This window comes from Lepisosteus oculatus, chromosome 2 (genome assembly GCF_040954835.1).
Source record: "Lepisosteus oculatus isolate fLepOcu1 chromosome 2, fLepOcu1.hap2, whole genome shotgun sequence".
Classification (NCBI taxonomy): Eukaryota; Metazoa; Chordata; class Actinopteri; order Semionotiformes; family Lepisosteidae; genus Lepisosteus; species Lepisosteus oculatus.
The window spans coordinates 54,695,475-54,710,247 of record NC_090697.1 but is presented as its reverse complement, the minus strand read 5'-3'; the positions used below and the strand labels follow the sequence as shown (position 1 = coordinate 54,710,247).

The following is a 14,773-nucleotide window of genomic DNA, read 5'->3' as shown; positions in this document are numbered from 1 at the left end:
TCCCTCACCTGACTGCTCCACTTTAAGGAGCCAGAGGGGCAGATGGAGCGACGGATAGAGGTCCTACAGGAGTACTGCTGACACTCTCTTACCGCACCCCTGTGACGCCACGGACTGCCGCTACTGCGCCCGGTGGGAGCAACGCGAGGAGGCCGTATGCCCTGCAGCAGAGGCGAGCGCCACGGCCACAGCCCTGGAGAGGCTGCTGGGGATGGGCTTGTCACACCTGGCGCAGCGACAGGTGGCTGATCCTGACGTGGAGCTTGTGCTCCGTTGGAAAGCGGCCTAAGCGAGATGAGCTCGGCCTGCACCCAGAGTCTGTCAAGGCCCTCTTTGCCCTGTGAGAGGCCTTGGAAGTAAAGGATGGGGTGCTGCGCCGGGGGTGGCGGGCACTCTCCAGTGGCAGCTGGTGGTGCCACAGTCACTCCACGGGGCTGTGCTCTTAGCGGGGCATGGCTAGTCGGGCGTGGGGTATTTCAGCTTTAAAAAAATCCTCCAGCGTCTCCGAGACCATTTTTATTGGGGTCTTTGCTACTTGGACGTGGAGCGGTATTGCCAAATGCGTTCGGTGTGTGTGGCGCAGAAGGGTCCCCCCAAGCGCTTTCAGGTCCCCCTCCAACAACACCAGGTGGGGGTGGACGTTTTGGGCCCGTTTCTGTGCACCGAGGCAGGGAACCACTATGTCCTGGTGGCAATGGACTATTTTACGAAGTGGCCGGAGGCCTATGCCCTCCCGGACCAGAGTGCCCCCACGGTGGCCGATGCACTACTGGAGGGGATGTTTGCCAGGCTAGGGGTGCCAGAGGAGTTACACAGTGACCAAGGCCGTACCTTTGAGTCCCAGGTCTTCGCCAGAGTGTGCAAGAGCATGGGCATCTCTAAGACGCGGACCACCCTGCTGTATCCCCAGAGCGACGTGTTAGTGGAGCTGTATAATCGGACGCTCGCCACCCAGTTGGCCATGCTGGTGTCCCGGCGCCAATGGGACTGGGACCGCCCGGAGACGCGTCGGCACCGCCATCTGGATCGGACTATGAGTGGGACCTGCGGGAGCGGATGTGGCATGTGCACAGCTTTGCCTGGACCCACCTGACTCAGGCGGTAGTCTGATAGAAGTGGCACTACGACCTGCGCTGTAGGGGGCCTGCCTCCCAGCCCTAAGCTGGCGCCATTTTGGGAGGGGCCCGCTGAGGTTCTCAGGGTGGTGGGCGAGGTCTACTACCAGGTCCGGTTGCGAACACGGGGGAGAGTGGTGGTCCTGCACTGAGACCGCCTGGCCCCCTACTGGGTCCTAGAGGACGTTCCCCGCGGGGCCGCCAGCCACCACAGCGGCACAACAGCCGCTCACACAGAGTTCCACAGCCTTTAGCCGAGTATGAGTACAGCCTGAGGGGGATGTTTGACGTTGTTGGGACGTAAGACGCTTCAGGTAGGGCAGTGTAACGCCCTCGCCCGGTGGTGAGGAGGAAGCGCACCTAGGCACTCATAGTACTGGGAGTTGTAGCTGGGGGAGTCTGAGGGTCAGCACGATGACCAGCAGCTGACCCTGCATATGTAAATAGTGTCATTGTAGTTTTAGTGTCCTGTGTAGCCTTATAAGTGTATAGCCTGTTGTTAAGTAATTACCACCCTAAATATGTGTACGTGTTGTCAGTCTCCTCATGTGTGTCCATATCCTGTGTTTGGTTTTGTGTGGTTTTGATAAGAGAATAAAGCAGTGGCTTTGTTAATTTATCGTTTCTCCACTAGTCTTTTGTTCTGAAAGAACCTGAATGTGCTACAGCATATAGGTATAAACCAAGAGAAAAGGTCTTCATATGGGAGGTTTAAATGGTTATACGATATCACTTTAGCTCATATAAAAGACAAAAAGAGTTTTCTGCTTTCTTTTCAGACAGTTAAGATACTACATTTATGTCTCTCTGGTAACACTTGGAATTAAGAAGGGAATGCAATAGTTCAATCCTTCTGTTTTTTTTTCCGCTCTTAGTTCTAAACTAATGAATTTAACTGAAGGCAAACACACATTCCGTTATTTCTAGGACAGTCCTATATTTAAGCTGCATCCTGGAAGTCCTGATTCTTTTAAAAAACTATATCCATGAAAACCTGTGAGGCTCAATCACAGAAAAAAATGTGACAGAACAATTTTAAGTTTAAAAAACAACTAACGTGTCGGAGGGGCAGATGTTCTCTTTTCAGTTTAGGAGACATGGTCACTGCATTTTAACTAATTTAATCTAATTATTACTTAATACCTTAATTAAAAGTGGAAAGTTTCCCATCTTTCCACTTTTTAGGATATTATACTCCCAAGACTTTGTTAATACTAACACAAGACCAATTTAGTGAGAATTAATAGGAGTTGCCTGGTCCCGTACTACCACACGAGAGATATGTCTGAGAAGACAGTGATTCCTGCTTTGGCAGGTCTGTCAGGATAGATTGGTTTAAGACAATTTTTATGATGTATAATCTCATGCAATTTAGTTTTATTTGATGGCTATTTTTTTTGCAAGTTTAATTTATTTTGAAGTTTTATTCTCCATTTATGTGACAAAATGCTGCATTCAGATAATATTTCATGCAGTCAAATATTTTTTATCAAAGCTGGAAGGGCGTATGAGTTTCTACAATGTGCAAGATATTATCAGTACATACAGTAGATGTTCAGTCTTCACACTGAAATAGAGAAATCTCACAGACAATTCTATGTTCATTTTAAGGATGTTAACTGATTATCAAACATTATTTTGCTACAGTGGTACATTGGATATAAGTCAATCTATAGAATTATTAAAAGGAAGATAAAATCATAAAAGGCACATTGCTGCCATGAAGAAAAAAAAGGTCAGGTGTTATCTCATAATTCTGTGAAAATTATTTTGTAATATGGTACATTTTCATGTACGTCAAGTGTTAATAATGTAATAGTGTATTTTTTCAAACAATACCTACAGTACAGTGCATTATCATTAATTGGCTTTCAGTTTTAAGTTTTAAGCAGTTTTAAAGAATTGGTACACTTTTTCTTGTTTAAGGGTAACTGTGAGTGTCCTCATGCTTATTAGGATTATGCTCACATTAGGGTACAAATTGTAATATTACATTATGACTAAACCCCATTTGAAAGCAGGGCACATTCTGCAGTGTTGGACATTGTTATAAACACTAAAGCCAAAGTTCCAACTGAGCTTTCAGTGGCTTCTAGGTGCTGTCATTGCCTAAAGTAATAGGTTGTTTATGCACTCAAATGATCATTAGTATATTTTAATTACAAGATAATTTAATATATCATAATAACAAGATAATTTTGTATCTCATATCTATGATATACCACAGGAAAAATTATTTACTTGTGCTTCTGTATAATCATCCGCATTGTAATTAAACAAAATCCTGTCTTAATTCACATGGTAATCCTGATTAAGAATATGAGAACAACAGTTACAAACAAGAGGACCTTTTTTGGTTTTTAATAGCTAATTGATCTAAAGATCTAATCTAACCATTCAAAAGCTAGAGTTTCAGCTTCAAGAACATACTGTATCCAAAATGTTTCTTTATATATAGATATGTTAAGAGACCACTTCTGTCATCTAGAATTTACTTGTCCAGGACGTTTTCTGATTGTGACACATTTCTTAGATATATATCAACCAAGAATGAACCATATCAGTAAGGAAAAGCATTGTTATTAATAGAGAACATTATTGCCAATAATCAGATGTTGGTTCCATTGAATTACTACATTATTTCTGTTTATACAGTACATGTTTCAATTTAAGAAACATACAGTATACAGTAGTACTGTTAATTTAGCATTGGTGTCAGGGCACTATAACACTTTCCTTCACTTACTGTAAGTGATATTAATTAACCTTAATTAATATTAATTTCTAATATTTCTATTTTGATATATTCCCCATTTTTTACTTGCTGGAATGGCCACATAGTAGTTCTATTGTGTTGTCCAGATGAGGAAACTCTATAAAAATGAAGTAGGCAGTGATATTGAAAAGTAAGCAGGGAGTAACTTAACTATGGATCAAGGATGTGATTATGACTACATTATAGATAAAGGTTTGTTTTGAAAAAAAAAAGCAAATTAAGAAGAAATCTAAATATATACCACCTTTAATTACTGTATATTGTTTCATGTTTATTTTTAATTTGTAACATTTTTTTTCTAATTGAAACTGCACTTATATTCCAGATTTCACTGAATGGAATTCTGATGATGGAAACCACCTTCCAGGGTCTGCTTTCTTAGGACATTACTTACCACAGTTTCCACCAGCCCTGCACCTTTCAGTTAAGTCTTATATCTGCAAACAATGGCTAAACAACATTCATCTAGAATAATTAAGCACATACTTGGTTCCAAAAAATATTTTTCAGTTTTTTTTTCTGCATTGTCATACATTTACATTACAACTTCAACTTCAAACTTATTCAAGTGTCAAACTTAGTAAAACATCTCAATGGGCTTCATCTGGTGAAAGTATTGTTACTGTCTTTATTGCTTTATCATATCTTTAACTTTCTCAAAACAAACACCCAAGTAGTAACAGAAAACTAACTATACAAAACAGAAACTATCTGAATAAAATATACTGTAGCTTTTACCCTTTAAAGTCAGAGAATAATTATAACTGTATAATGCTGTTCCAGTTCTGCAGTATAAAAGTGGCTCGTGTTATAAACATAAGCATACTGTAGCACTACGGTCTCTATGGGTTTCTTAGAAGTAATTTCATGTATAATATGCACATATCTACTAAATATAAAAATATTGCAGAATTAAACATTACCTTAAAGGAGTGGGATAGAGCTCAGTGCTGACAATGTACACAATCTCATAACCAAGTGTTATCCCAAGCCTTCCAATTACTGCTATGAATGTCTTTAGCCATGTCATGTCTAAAATAAATTAAAACAAATACATTAATCAATTCATTCAGTTGAATCAGACTGATGCATTTATTACTTTGGATACTACTGCTTCAAAAGCACAGATATATTTATAAAGAAAACTATTTTGTTTTACTTGATAATGAATGCTTACAAATAAGTTCTGAGTATTATTTGTCCTTTTGTTAATTAATATATATAGATCTAATTGTACAAATAGTTGTTTATTCAATTAATATGTGAATTTAACTCAGAAAAATCAAAAGAAACAAGGAGTTTCCTGGGACACTGGACATTATTTAAAAATGCAGTGTTTTTTAGAAAACAGAAGAGGGCACTCAAGAGCTTTGCTAGCTATACTGGATTTATGTTGCCTATTCAATCCTCCGAACTGTAGAGAATATACAGTATATATGTTGTGCATTGCATTTCAATTTTAGATTGCTGGGGGTGAAAGTAATTAGTTTGCTGTACAAGTGAAAGATCTGACTCTTATTAAGTTGTTATTGGTGGTGGTTTTTAATTTTGTAAACATGCTTTTATCTTACATATTTTGGTAATAATAATAATAATTGCTTACACTTATATAGCGCTTCTTCTGGACACTCCATTCAAAGCGCTTTGCAGGTAATGGGGACTCCCCTCCACCACCACCAATGTGCAGTGGTAGGAATACTGTATGTCACCAGTATGACTATGTATGACTAGATCAGAGTTTGATCTGTCTATTTTCACTGAATAAGGGTGCTGGACTCTCCAGCTCTGTGTTCTGCTCTGACAAGAGTGGCTCTTGTCTCTCTGCCTTATGATTGTATTTGACTATGGATTAAATGTACTGTATTTATGTTTTTGGCATGCCTTTTGTCATACATATAAGATAACCATTTAGGTAATGTGGCCTAAATTTAGTTCAAAGAAATAAGAAGATGTTGTATCTTCTAAGTGAAAGTTTTTGAATTTTTTATTGAAATTTCTCAGTATGGGTACCGTTTCAAAAGCACACCTTTATCACCACTTGTAAGGAGTATAGTGTACAGCTACGCCTTGTGACATGTGACAAACATCATTATGAATTACAGAATTGACAGAATTTCTTGTTTAATTTTATTAGCTTCAAGAGTTAAGAATTACTTCAAACCAAAAACACATTTCAATATTATCAGCATTTAATAGTGGTTTATTTAGGATAATTATATTGAAAGAAATCTGTTCCTTCTATGAAATTCCGACCACTGCACTTCTTCTGAGTTAGAAAACAGCTATAGACAAAAAAATTGAATTTATGTTATCTGATATCTGCATTGTAACTTTATACAAATATCTTGCTGTTGCTTGTTCTACCTAACCTCAGATTTGCAGACATACAATACTTCCTATTGTAAAGGGGTGTATTTATAAAATAATTCATATATCAATGAAATGCTGATAAAAAGCATCTTCTCAATTTTATCAACAAGTTTTCATTTTATGCATTGACATCTTCTAATTTCTTTATACATGAAGTGAGCTGCATAATATAAACATTATGATGATATATCACATCAATCCTTTCTGAGAAGAGCAACATAGTCTACAAAATAATAGATGTCTGGAATTCTAAAAATCAGTTCATAAAATAAAATTGAAAAAGCTCACCAGTTGGTATAAAAGCTGTTATTAAACAAGACAATCCTCCAACAATGTTGGATAAAACAAATGGAATTCTTCTTCCAATTCTATCAATAGTCAGGTAAAATATCAATGCTGAAGGAAGCTCTACAATTCCAGAGATGAAGAATTCCAAGTATAAGTTTCCCTTGATTATTCCAATACGCATGACTAGCCCTTGGTAGACCACTGAACTCGCAAACCTGGAATGACAAAAGAACTCAAAACATATTTTTCAGACTTCAGACCAGTTAACATCAAATGTACTCTTTGTTTTCAAGTGTGAAACAATAGAAATGTTTATTTTTTAAATACTAAAAGCAATTTTTTTTTCAAAATAAAGTTATGACCACATGTACAGTAATTATGGGTCACTCAAAATGTATTGCTCTGTATGCTGGCAGCAGTGTTACCACTTGTAGCCTGATCTTTCCACATCTCTTAAGTTAAACAAGACTGGTATTAACATTGACATGGAAAACTTTCTTGTGGTATTGGAGGATAACTAGGTGACACAACTTGGTAGGTTTCTTCCCTCTGGACACAAACTTTGAAATCAGTAAGAACATCAGGGATACTGTGAGGTAGATAGCATCGTTCTTGGGATGAGATTTTAAATCAAGAACCTGTCATTTGAGGTGTCATGACACTGGCTAAAAGAGATCTACTCTGGGCCTGTACTATATGGCCTTCATAATGTCTTCCCTTAGTTTAATTGTTAAATAATTTTTTTCATGCCTAACCCTAAATTGCTGTGTAGTGGGGCTCCTGGTACATAATGGCTATTGTGCATTACCCAGGTCACTCTCTTATATGTAATGCAATTTAAGAGCTTCTGAGATAAAAGACTGTATAAAATGTAAGTAATTATTATTAGAAAAGCAGAGTACAGTAAAACGTTTTTGTTTTATCACAGAATACTGTTCTCAAAGCAGTGTAAAATGTAGTTTATAACCTACATGAACGCATAGCATGCTTGTATGAATAAATATGTGCCTTTTTTACATTAGTGTGCTTGTTTGTGTTTGATGTGTAAGACTTGCAAAGCAGGAAAAAGCATAGCCATTTTGATCCTGTTAAGAAATGCTAGGGGAAAAAATAGGGAATCCTCAGCCAGGACTTTTATAATCACACAGCCACTATGGGGCTTTTCAAGCATTACTGACAGATATACAGGCAGGGGCCTACGTACTCAGGCTAACTGTACAGTAATGTATGTTAGAGAGATGGTACACCTCTGTAATAGACCGGCCAGCTTCAATTCTACTGATGTTAAATTCAAATGGTGGAGCCATATGTGATTTTACATTTTACATGTTACAATTACCACATACTGTACTTTTTAACAAGATAATGAGAATGTGATAAAAGTATTCAGAGCAGTTTCAGAACAGTGTTTCCCAGTTTTTCTTTGACTGAAGTGAATGTGGACTCCTCAGTCTTAGGCAAATGGGGCAGTAAATTGCAAATTAAGGTGATGTACTGTAATCAACAATTAAAACATTAAACAATTATGAGACAATATTTTTCATAATAAAATGAAATAATAATTAAACACAAATCACATATTTTAAAATAATAATTATAATCCTGTTGTAATGTTAATTTCCATTAACTAAACTTCCTAAGAATTTAGGAATTATTTAATGCTAAATGTACAAATCAATTTCTTTGTGTTCTGGAACAACTTTAAAAACTTATGTTGCCTCAGAATGTCTCTAGAATTATAGTGCTGTCTGGTCAACATAATGTTCAAATCTCTAAAAGGCAGTTGAAAGGTCTGAGCATGATCTTTATTGGTAGAGCATGACATTATGTTTTGTAAATATTATGATTGTGTTTATTTAAACAAAGGTTTAATATTACCCTTTGACTTTTCTTTTTAAAGGCATGTTTTCTTGCTGGAAATCTTTGTGAATATAAACAATTCAGTGAGTCAGCAAATGAGATTTTATCAAACTGGATCTTTGCTTCCACATATCTGTACTTTGAAGTTGTTATTAAACAATAGAGGATAAAGGGAATATGGAACAAGCCACCCAGACACATTGTTGAAATCAATACCCTAACGTCTTTTAAAAAATGACTGGAAGAGATCTTTGGATCAATTAACTACTTACTCTCCAAACGAGCTACATGGACCTTTGCTTTCCTCTGGTTTGTAACCATTTTAATATTCTTAGGTTTTCTTACCAGGCATACATTAGTATAAATGTAAATTTCCTTAAATGTGGTGTCCTAAACACATCTAGGGGGGATGGATTATATGCCCTCTCAGGGACAGGCTCTGAAAGTTCCATCTGAAAGTAAAAAGTTTAAAAAGGAGATAAATATTAACTTTATTGCATTTTTAAAACCAGTGTTACAAACTATCTTTAAAAGAAATATCTGAAATTTTAATGGGATTTTTAGCTTGAACAACATGCTTAATGTACAGTACCATCAAATAATACACATTCTAAACATATAAAAATAAGATTTAAATGAAAATAAAACACTGTGATGGGATGTTTCAGTTTTTTCCTCATATTAGTTTTTTTGTTTAGTTTGTTGTTCTAGAACTATCCAGATAGTGTAGAGATGTAGAGATTAAAAACTGAATTTGTAGCATATTATCTAAAATTACCTAAACAGTTTAAATGCTGTATCTATACAACGACTTTGATCTAGAACCTGATACGTTCTGACGCAATTAAAGAGTGTTTTCATTTTAGCATAATGTCTCAGATGAGATGAGAAATAATTATATAAAAAACTATCATTTTTAATTGGAAAACATGTTACTTAAAGCAGACAGCTTGGTGGTGCTGTTGTTAGCATTGCTGCATCGTTGTGCTGGGGCACTGGCCTATGTGGAACCGTCCTTAAGTGGTTTACCTCCTATTTAACTTACCATTTTCACTATGTTCAAACATCTAATATTTGTACCACTTCGTCACTGTCACCAGTCAAATTTGGGGTACCACAGGGATCAGTACTAAGACCAGTATTGTTCTCTCTGTACATGTGGCCACTAGGTAGGATAATACGAAAGCATAATATTAAGTTTCATTCCTATGCTGATGACACTCAAATCTACATTTCATTTACACATAATGACAATTCGTCAATTGTCACTTTAGCTAATTGCGTTAATGAAGTAAAGTCTTGGATTTTTGTCACTCAACTCTGATAAAACTGAGGTTCTGTTGTTTAGAGGCAACAGTGTGGATAGGACTGCTATAACCTCAGCACTTAACTCTGAGGGTTTAAAACTTTGCCTTAGAGATTCGGCACGTAATTCAGGCATCATTTTAGACACAGGGCTTTCATTTAACTCTCATGTTAATGCAGTATCGAAGGTGTGCTTCCTACATTGCAAAACTAAGGTATTTTCTTTCCACTCAAGACACAGAAAAACTAATACATGCTTTTGTATACAGCAGATTAGATTACTGTAATACCCTACTATAAGGGAGCACCTGTTGCACCTTCTGTGAGAGTCACCACACATCCACTCACTCGCCACTACATTCTAACATGCATTGTTCACCGCAATCCAACGTCTTTTCCCTTTTGTCCCTACTTAAATCTTTCTGCCGCACCTTTACATGCTCACTATGGAGTTTCACTCACCAGAGCTACTCCTTTCACCTGTTTGTCTAGCAACGTTTTGCATTATGGATACTGCCTTACCACCGACCACGGACCTGCTTCACGATTTGGATATGGAAATCTCTCCCGACTCTTGGTTTGCTAATTTAGCCTCCCCGTCGACTATGCACCTGCCTCATGGATCAGAGTTGGTTTTTGGACTCTCTGGATTACGTATCTCTGCCCTCCTTCTTGACCACGGTATTGCCTTACGATTTGGACTTCGGTAACGGAACTCACACTCTCTCAAATTTTCACTCCAGTCCGCACAGGGTCCGAATCAGCCCTACCGGATTCTAATACCTTCAACACCTTACAGCGAATTATAAACACGGCAGCTAGAATTGTTACCAGGAGTAGAAAGTACGACCACATAACCCCTATACTTAGCTCTCTCCATTGGCTTCCTGTTAGGTACAGGGAAGACTTCAAAATTATTTTACTTACTTATAAGGCTCTCAGAGGTCAGGTACCTGTCTATTTAATGGAGTTGATTAATGCATACAATCCGAGTCAATCTCAGGATTTAAATCCAGACTGAAAACCTATTACTTCAGCCTAGCCTACTCACACCTTACATCATAGCTCGCTCCAACTATGGCTGGTGGAACTGCTGTACATTACACTGTGTGTCTCAGTGTTGGCCTTCCAGGTAGATACATCTGTTTTGACCAAACTACCTGATTCTCCTCCCCTCAAGGATTTGCTGGTCTACAGAGATCTGCATGGAGTACTGGCACACAGAAGGACATGATGGAAGATCTAATACTTCACATTTAGTACTTTATTTTAGAATTGTATAATCTTAGCATGCCCAGAGGGGTTGGGCAGCCATTTGACCTTGGACCCCTAGAGGTTTTTTTCTCCTTACAGAGGAGTTTTTGGCTCCTCTCCTACATTGTCTTCTGACTTTTTCTCTTTTTGTATTGTAATGTCATGTATTTTCACACAGCTCTGTCAGGTACCTCGGGGCAACTTTGTTGTGAAAGGTGCTATATAAAAATAAATTGAATTGAATTGAATTCAGTTCAATTTCAGACCTAGGGTACGATCTGTATGGAATTTGTATGTTCTCCCCGTGTTTGAGTGGGTTTCCTCCAGGTGCTCTGATTCCCTCTATCTGTCCAAAACCTATTGGTAGGTTAATTGGCTTCTGGGAAAATTTGCCCTGGTTTGAGTATTTGTGTGCGCTATTATGGACTGGCAATGTGCCTTGTACCCATTGTTTGCCGGGTTATGCTCTGGTTCTCCTGTGACCCTGAATTGGAAGAAACGGTTGGAAAATGGATTGTGCCTGATTATATAAACATCTGTTTGTTTCTCTGTACAAAGAAACAAACGAGAATAAGAAGCCAAAAGCTACTTGTGAAAAGGGAGATATGCTTAACCAGTGGTTCCCATCTCTGGTCCTGGAGGGCCACCGGATCTTCTGGATTTTGCAGTCAAGTTCTGAATCACAGACACATTGATTTCAGTTTTCTGTTTGGGCATATTTGTAAACTTGCTTTCAGCTGTTCAGATGGGATTTGAAATTGGTATCTTCCCCTTACCAATTGCTAAATTTCAGAATTACATTCAATTGTTCTCTGCAGAAGTAAAAACATTCATTCTGGGAGTATCTCCAGGACCAATGTGGAAAACACTTTGTTAGTTTCACGAGGAATGACAATACCCCAAAATCGAAGCGTAACAAACTATTGTGGAGTGAATATTTGGCTTAACCCGCTTGGCTGAGGGCCGACCTCCTGGCCATATTACAACGAGGCCAGGACCCCCCCACAAGGTAAACAAGGGGTAGCTGCAGAGGTGGAGTTGGGGTGGAGGTGGGATGCAAAAGTCACACGCAAGGGAGAGAGATATCACATTTGGTATTTATAGTGTTCGGTGGAGGAGAGACGAAGGGAGTGATTGCTAATCACTGACGGCTGGGAATGATTGAGTGTGGTTGTTGTCACACTTGTCCCTCCCGAACTTTAGTTAAATAAACTCCATTTAAGAAAGAAATTAGATACTATACAGATGTAGTGAAACCCTATGAAAACAAAGAAACAATATGAAAAAAGGTTAACTTAAATCAAAGTGGAAATCTGAGGACCAGGTACAGGTACAAGTCCAATGATAACTGCGATTGTGTTGCATTTTATTGTGTAGTGTTAATGAATATAAGTTGCTGAAGATATTTTGATTCAGCATGATAGAAAATAATTACATTTAGAGAAGCTCAACTTAACTTTAAATTCTAATAAAACTGCAAACACCATATGTTTTTGGTTTATTTTGTCAGTGGGGACTTAATTTCACCAGTGGTATAAATTATGGTGAACTAATTTAAAACACAGTGCTATTTATGTTTCATATCTTATGATATGTGTTTCATACATATCTTTTTCTTCTTTCATACCTTCTTCTTAATGTGTTCCGCATTATTAGTACTTCATCTTATTTTACTCCATTTACAAAGTAAATGTTACTTAAAGAAATCATTGCACTTCACTGACTTTTTTATACCATACATCTTTATAATGTGCTGCACAGTTGAAAGAAAAGAGATTGTGCCTATACAACCACAATGTTGTAGTGTAACATTCTAAAAAGATTACACTAATGTACATTTGTGTTATCTATGTCACATTTTTAAATCATGGTTATATAGCACCCTTATCCAAGCCTGAAGATGTGCTTACCTCACGGTACTTCTCAGGAAGATTCCTACCATTTCGCTTGGCAATGTGCTCAGCAATTTCCATAGCTTCTTTGGTTCTGTTAAGCGTCAGCAACCATCTTGGAGATTCTGGAATAAACCTTAAGGAGGGTTTGTTCAGGTTCACACCCATTAAGAAAACAAAATATTGATTCAATTTATGATAAGCACATGGAAAAGAAAATAAGGAAGGTTACAAATGAGAGGAGGCTATTTGGCTCATCTAGTCTGTTTGGTACGAAGTTGTTAATTTATTCAAGTATCTCACTCTTGAAAGAAGCCAAGGTTGTTCCACACTCCCACATCTCTTTACATAAAGAATTGCTTCCTGATCTTAGTATAACATTTCGTGCTTTTATCTACAGTATACGTCCTAACATCTTATATATATTTGCCTTTTTAATTGCTTCATTGTCTGCCAGCATGCAAATGTCATCCTGTCATCCTTTATAAAAAGCAGTTCACCATTTCACGTAATACCACAAATTCACTGAATGAACAGAAGACAATTCATGTCATCTGCTTGTTGTTTTCAGCTCTCTCTTTTTATTATGAGTACCATAGTGTCAAGATGAGTTCATCATTGATACTTGGAAAAGTCAGATTTGAAAAAAATAAAGACAATAATTGTTCCTACATTTTTTTTTCATTTGTTTTTTAAAGTGCTGACCTGTAAGGTTATTCTTCAGTTAGATTAATGATTTGGAATATTTTAGCATCTACACTCAATTACAAATTAAGTTATGTTGATAATAATTGGAGTAATAATTGTTGCATGATATCTGTTTTAAGTGATATATAAAAGGGTGGAAAGGGTTAGCATTGCTGCTTGCAGTGCTGGGTACCTTTATTCAATTCCACTCCTGGGGTGCTATCTGTGAGGAGTTTGTATGTTCTTCCCGTGTTTGCATGGGTTTACTCTAGGTGCTCTGGTTTCCTCCCATTGTCCAAAGTGTGTGAGTTAATTGGCTTTTGGGAAACATTAGCCCTAAGTGTAAGTGGGTGCACGTCTGTGTCTGTGTGTCTGTCCTGTGATGGAGTAGCATCCCTGCCTTGTGACTGCTGTTTGCCAAGATAGGTACCAGCTCCCTCACAACCTTGAATGGGAAAAATATGAAAATATGAACCACGTACCAATAGTACAGTAATAAGATGGAGCACGGCAACGTTATGACAAGTTGTAACATCTTCCAAGAGGGGATGAGATAAGCAATTCCTGGCAGGATTATAACTCCAATGGTGAAAAATAGCTGAGCAACAATTCCCACCAGCCTCCTGTAACGGGAGCTGACTATTTCTGTAACTGCAAGAAATGAGAATATAGTATTAGTGCCTATGCTCAAGCTGCAGATAAGAGCTCTGTACAATGCAAAGACTTAACTGAACACTTGCAGATAAAGTTTAGCTTTCTTTGTCTTTTAAATAAAATTTAGTTAAAGCTAATATTAGTAATAATTTACGACAAATCTGGAAATCTAGACATGTTTGTAGGGCAGCAGGGTGGTGCAGTAATTTGCATTGCTTTCGTGTGTGGGTTTCCTCCAGGTACTCCTGTTTCCTCCCACAGTTCAAATACATACTAGAACAGTAGGCTAATTGCCTTCTGTAAAATTTTCCCTGGTGTGAATGTGTACATGTCTCTGTGTGTGTACCCTGTGATGAGCTGATATCCCATTCAAAATGTATCCCACCCTGTGCGTAGTACTTCCTGGGACAGACTTTGGTTTCCCTGCAACTCTGTATTGAATAAGTGGTTATTAAAGGTGAAGTGTGAGATGTTTCTAGAGGCTATAGTATAGTTTATTAGCCTTGTCTTATTGTTTTAGAATGAAAATAAAAATCTGAAAAGTATTGTTTTTTTGGGTTTTGCATGATTTG

The 14,773-nt window shown here is 37.7% G+C and overlaps 1 protein-coding gene across 2 annotated transcripts in view; it reads right to left on the bottom strand.

The window, feature by feature from the left end:
* The window catches only part of LOC102691058 (solute carrier family 22 member 3-like), a 47,076-nt gene that overhangs the window by 16,374 nt on the left and 15,929 nt on the right, over positions 1 to 14,773 (bottom strand). The window contains exons 4-8 of one of the 2 annotated variants that reach the window (XM_006625725.3): positions 14,030 to 14,198; positions 12,879 to 12,996; positions 8,755 to 8,861; positions 6,550 to 6,764; positions 4,815 to 4,923 (exon numbers count right to left, since the gene is read on the bottom strand). In XM_006625725.3, coding sequence (XP_006625788.3) covers positions 4,815 to 4,923; positions 6,550 to 6,764; positions 8,755 to 8,861; positions 12,879 to 12,996; positions 14,030 to 14,198 — 718 coding nt within the window. The remainder of the gene's footprint in view (positions 1 to 4,814; positions 4,924 to 6,549; positions 6,765 to 8,754; positions 8,862 to 12,878; positions 12,997 to 14,029; positions 14,199 to 14,773) is intronic. The other variant, XM_015345982.2, reaches the window with a different exon arrangement.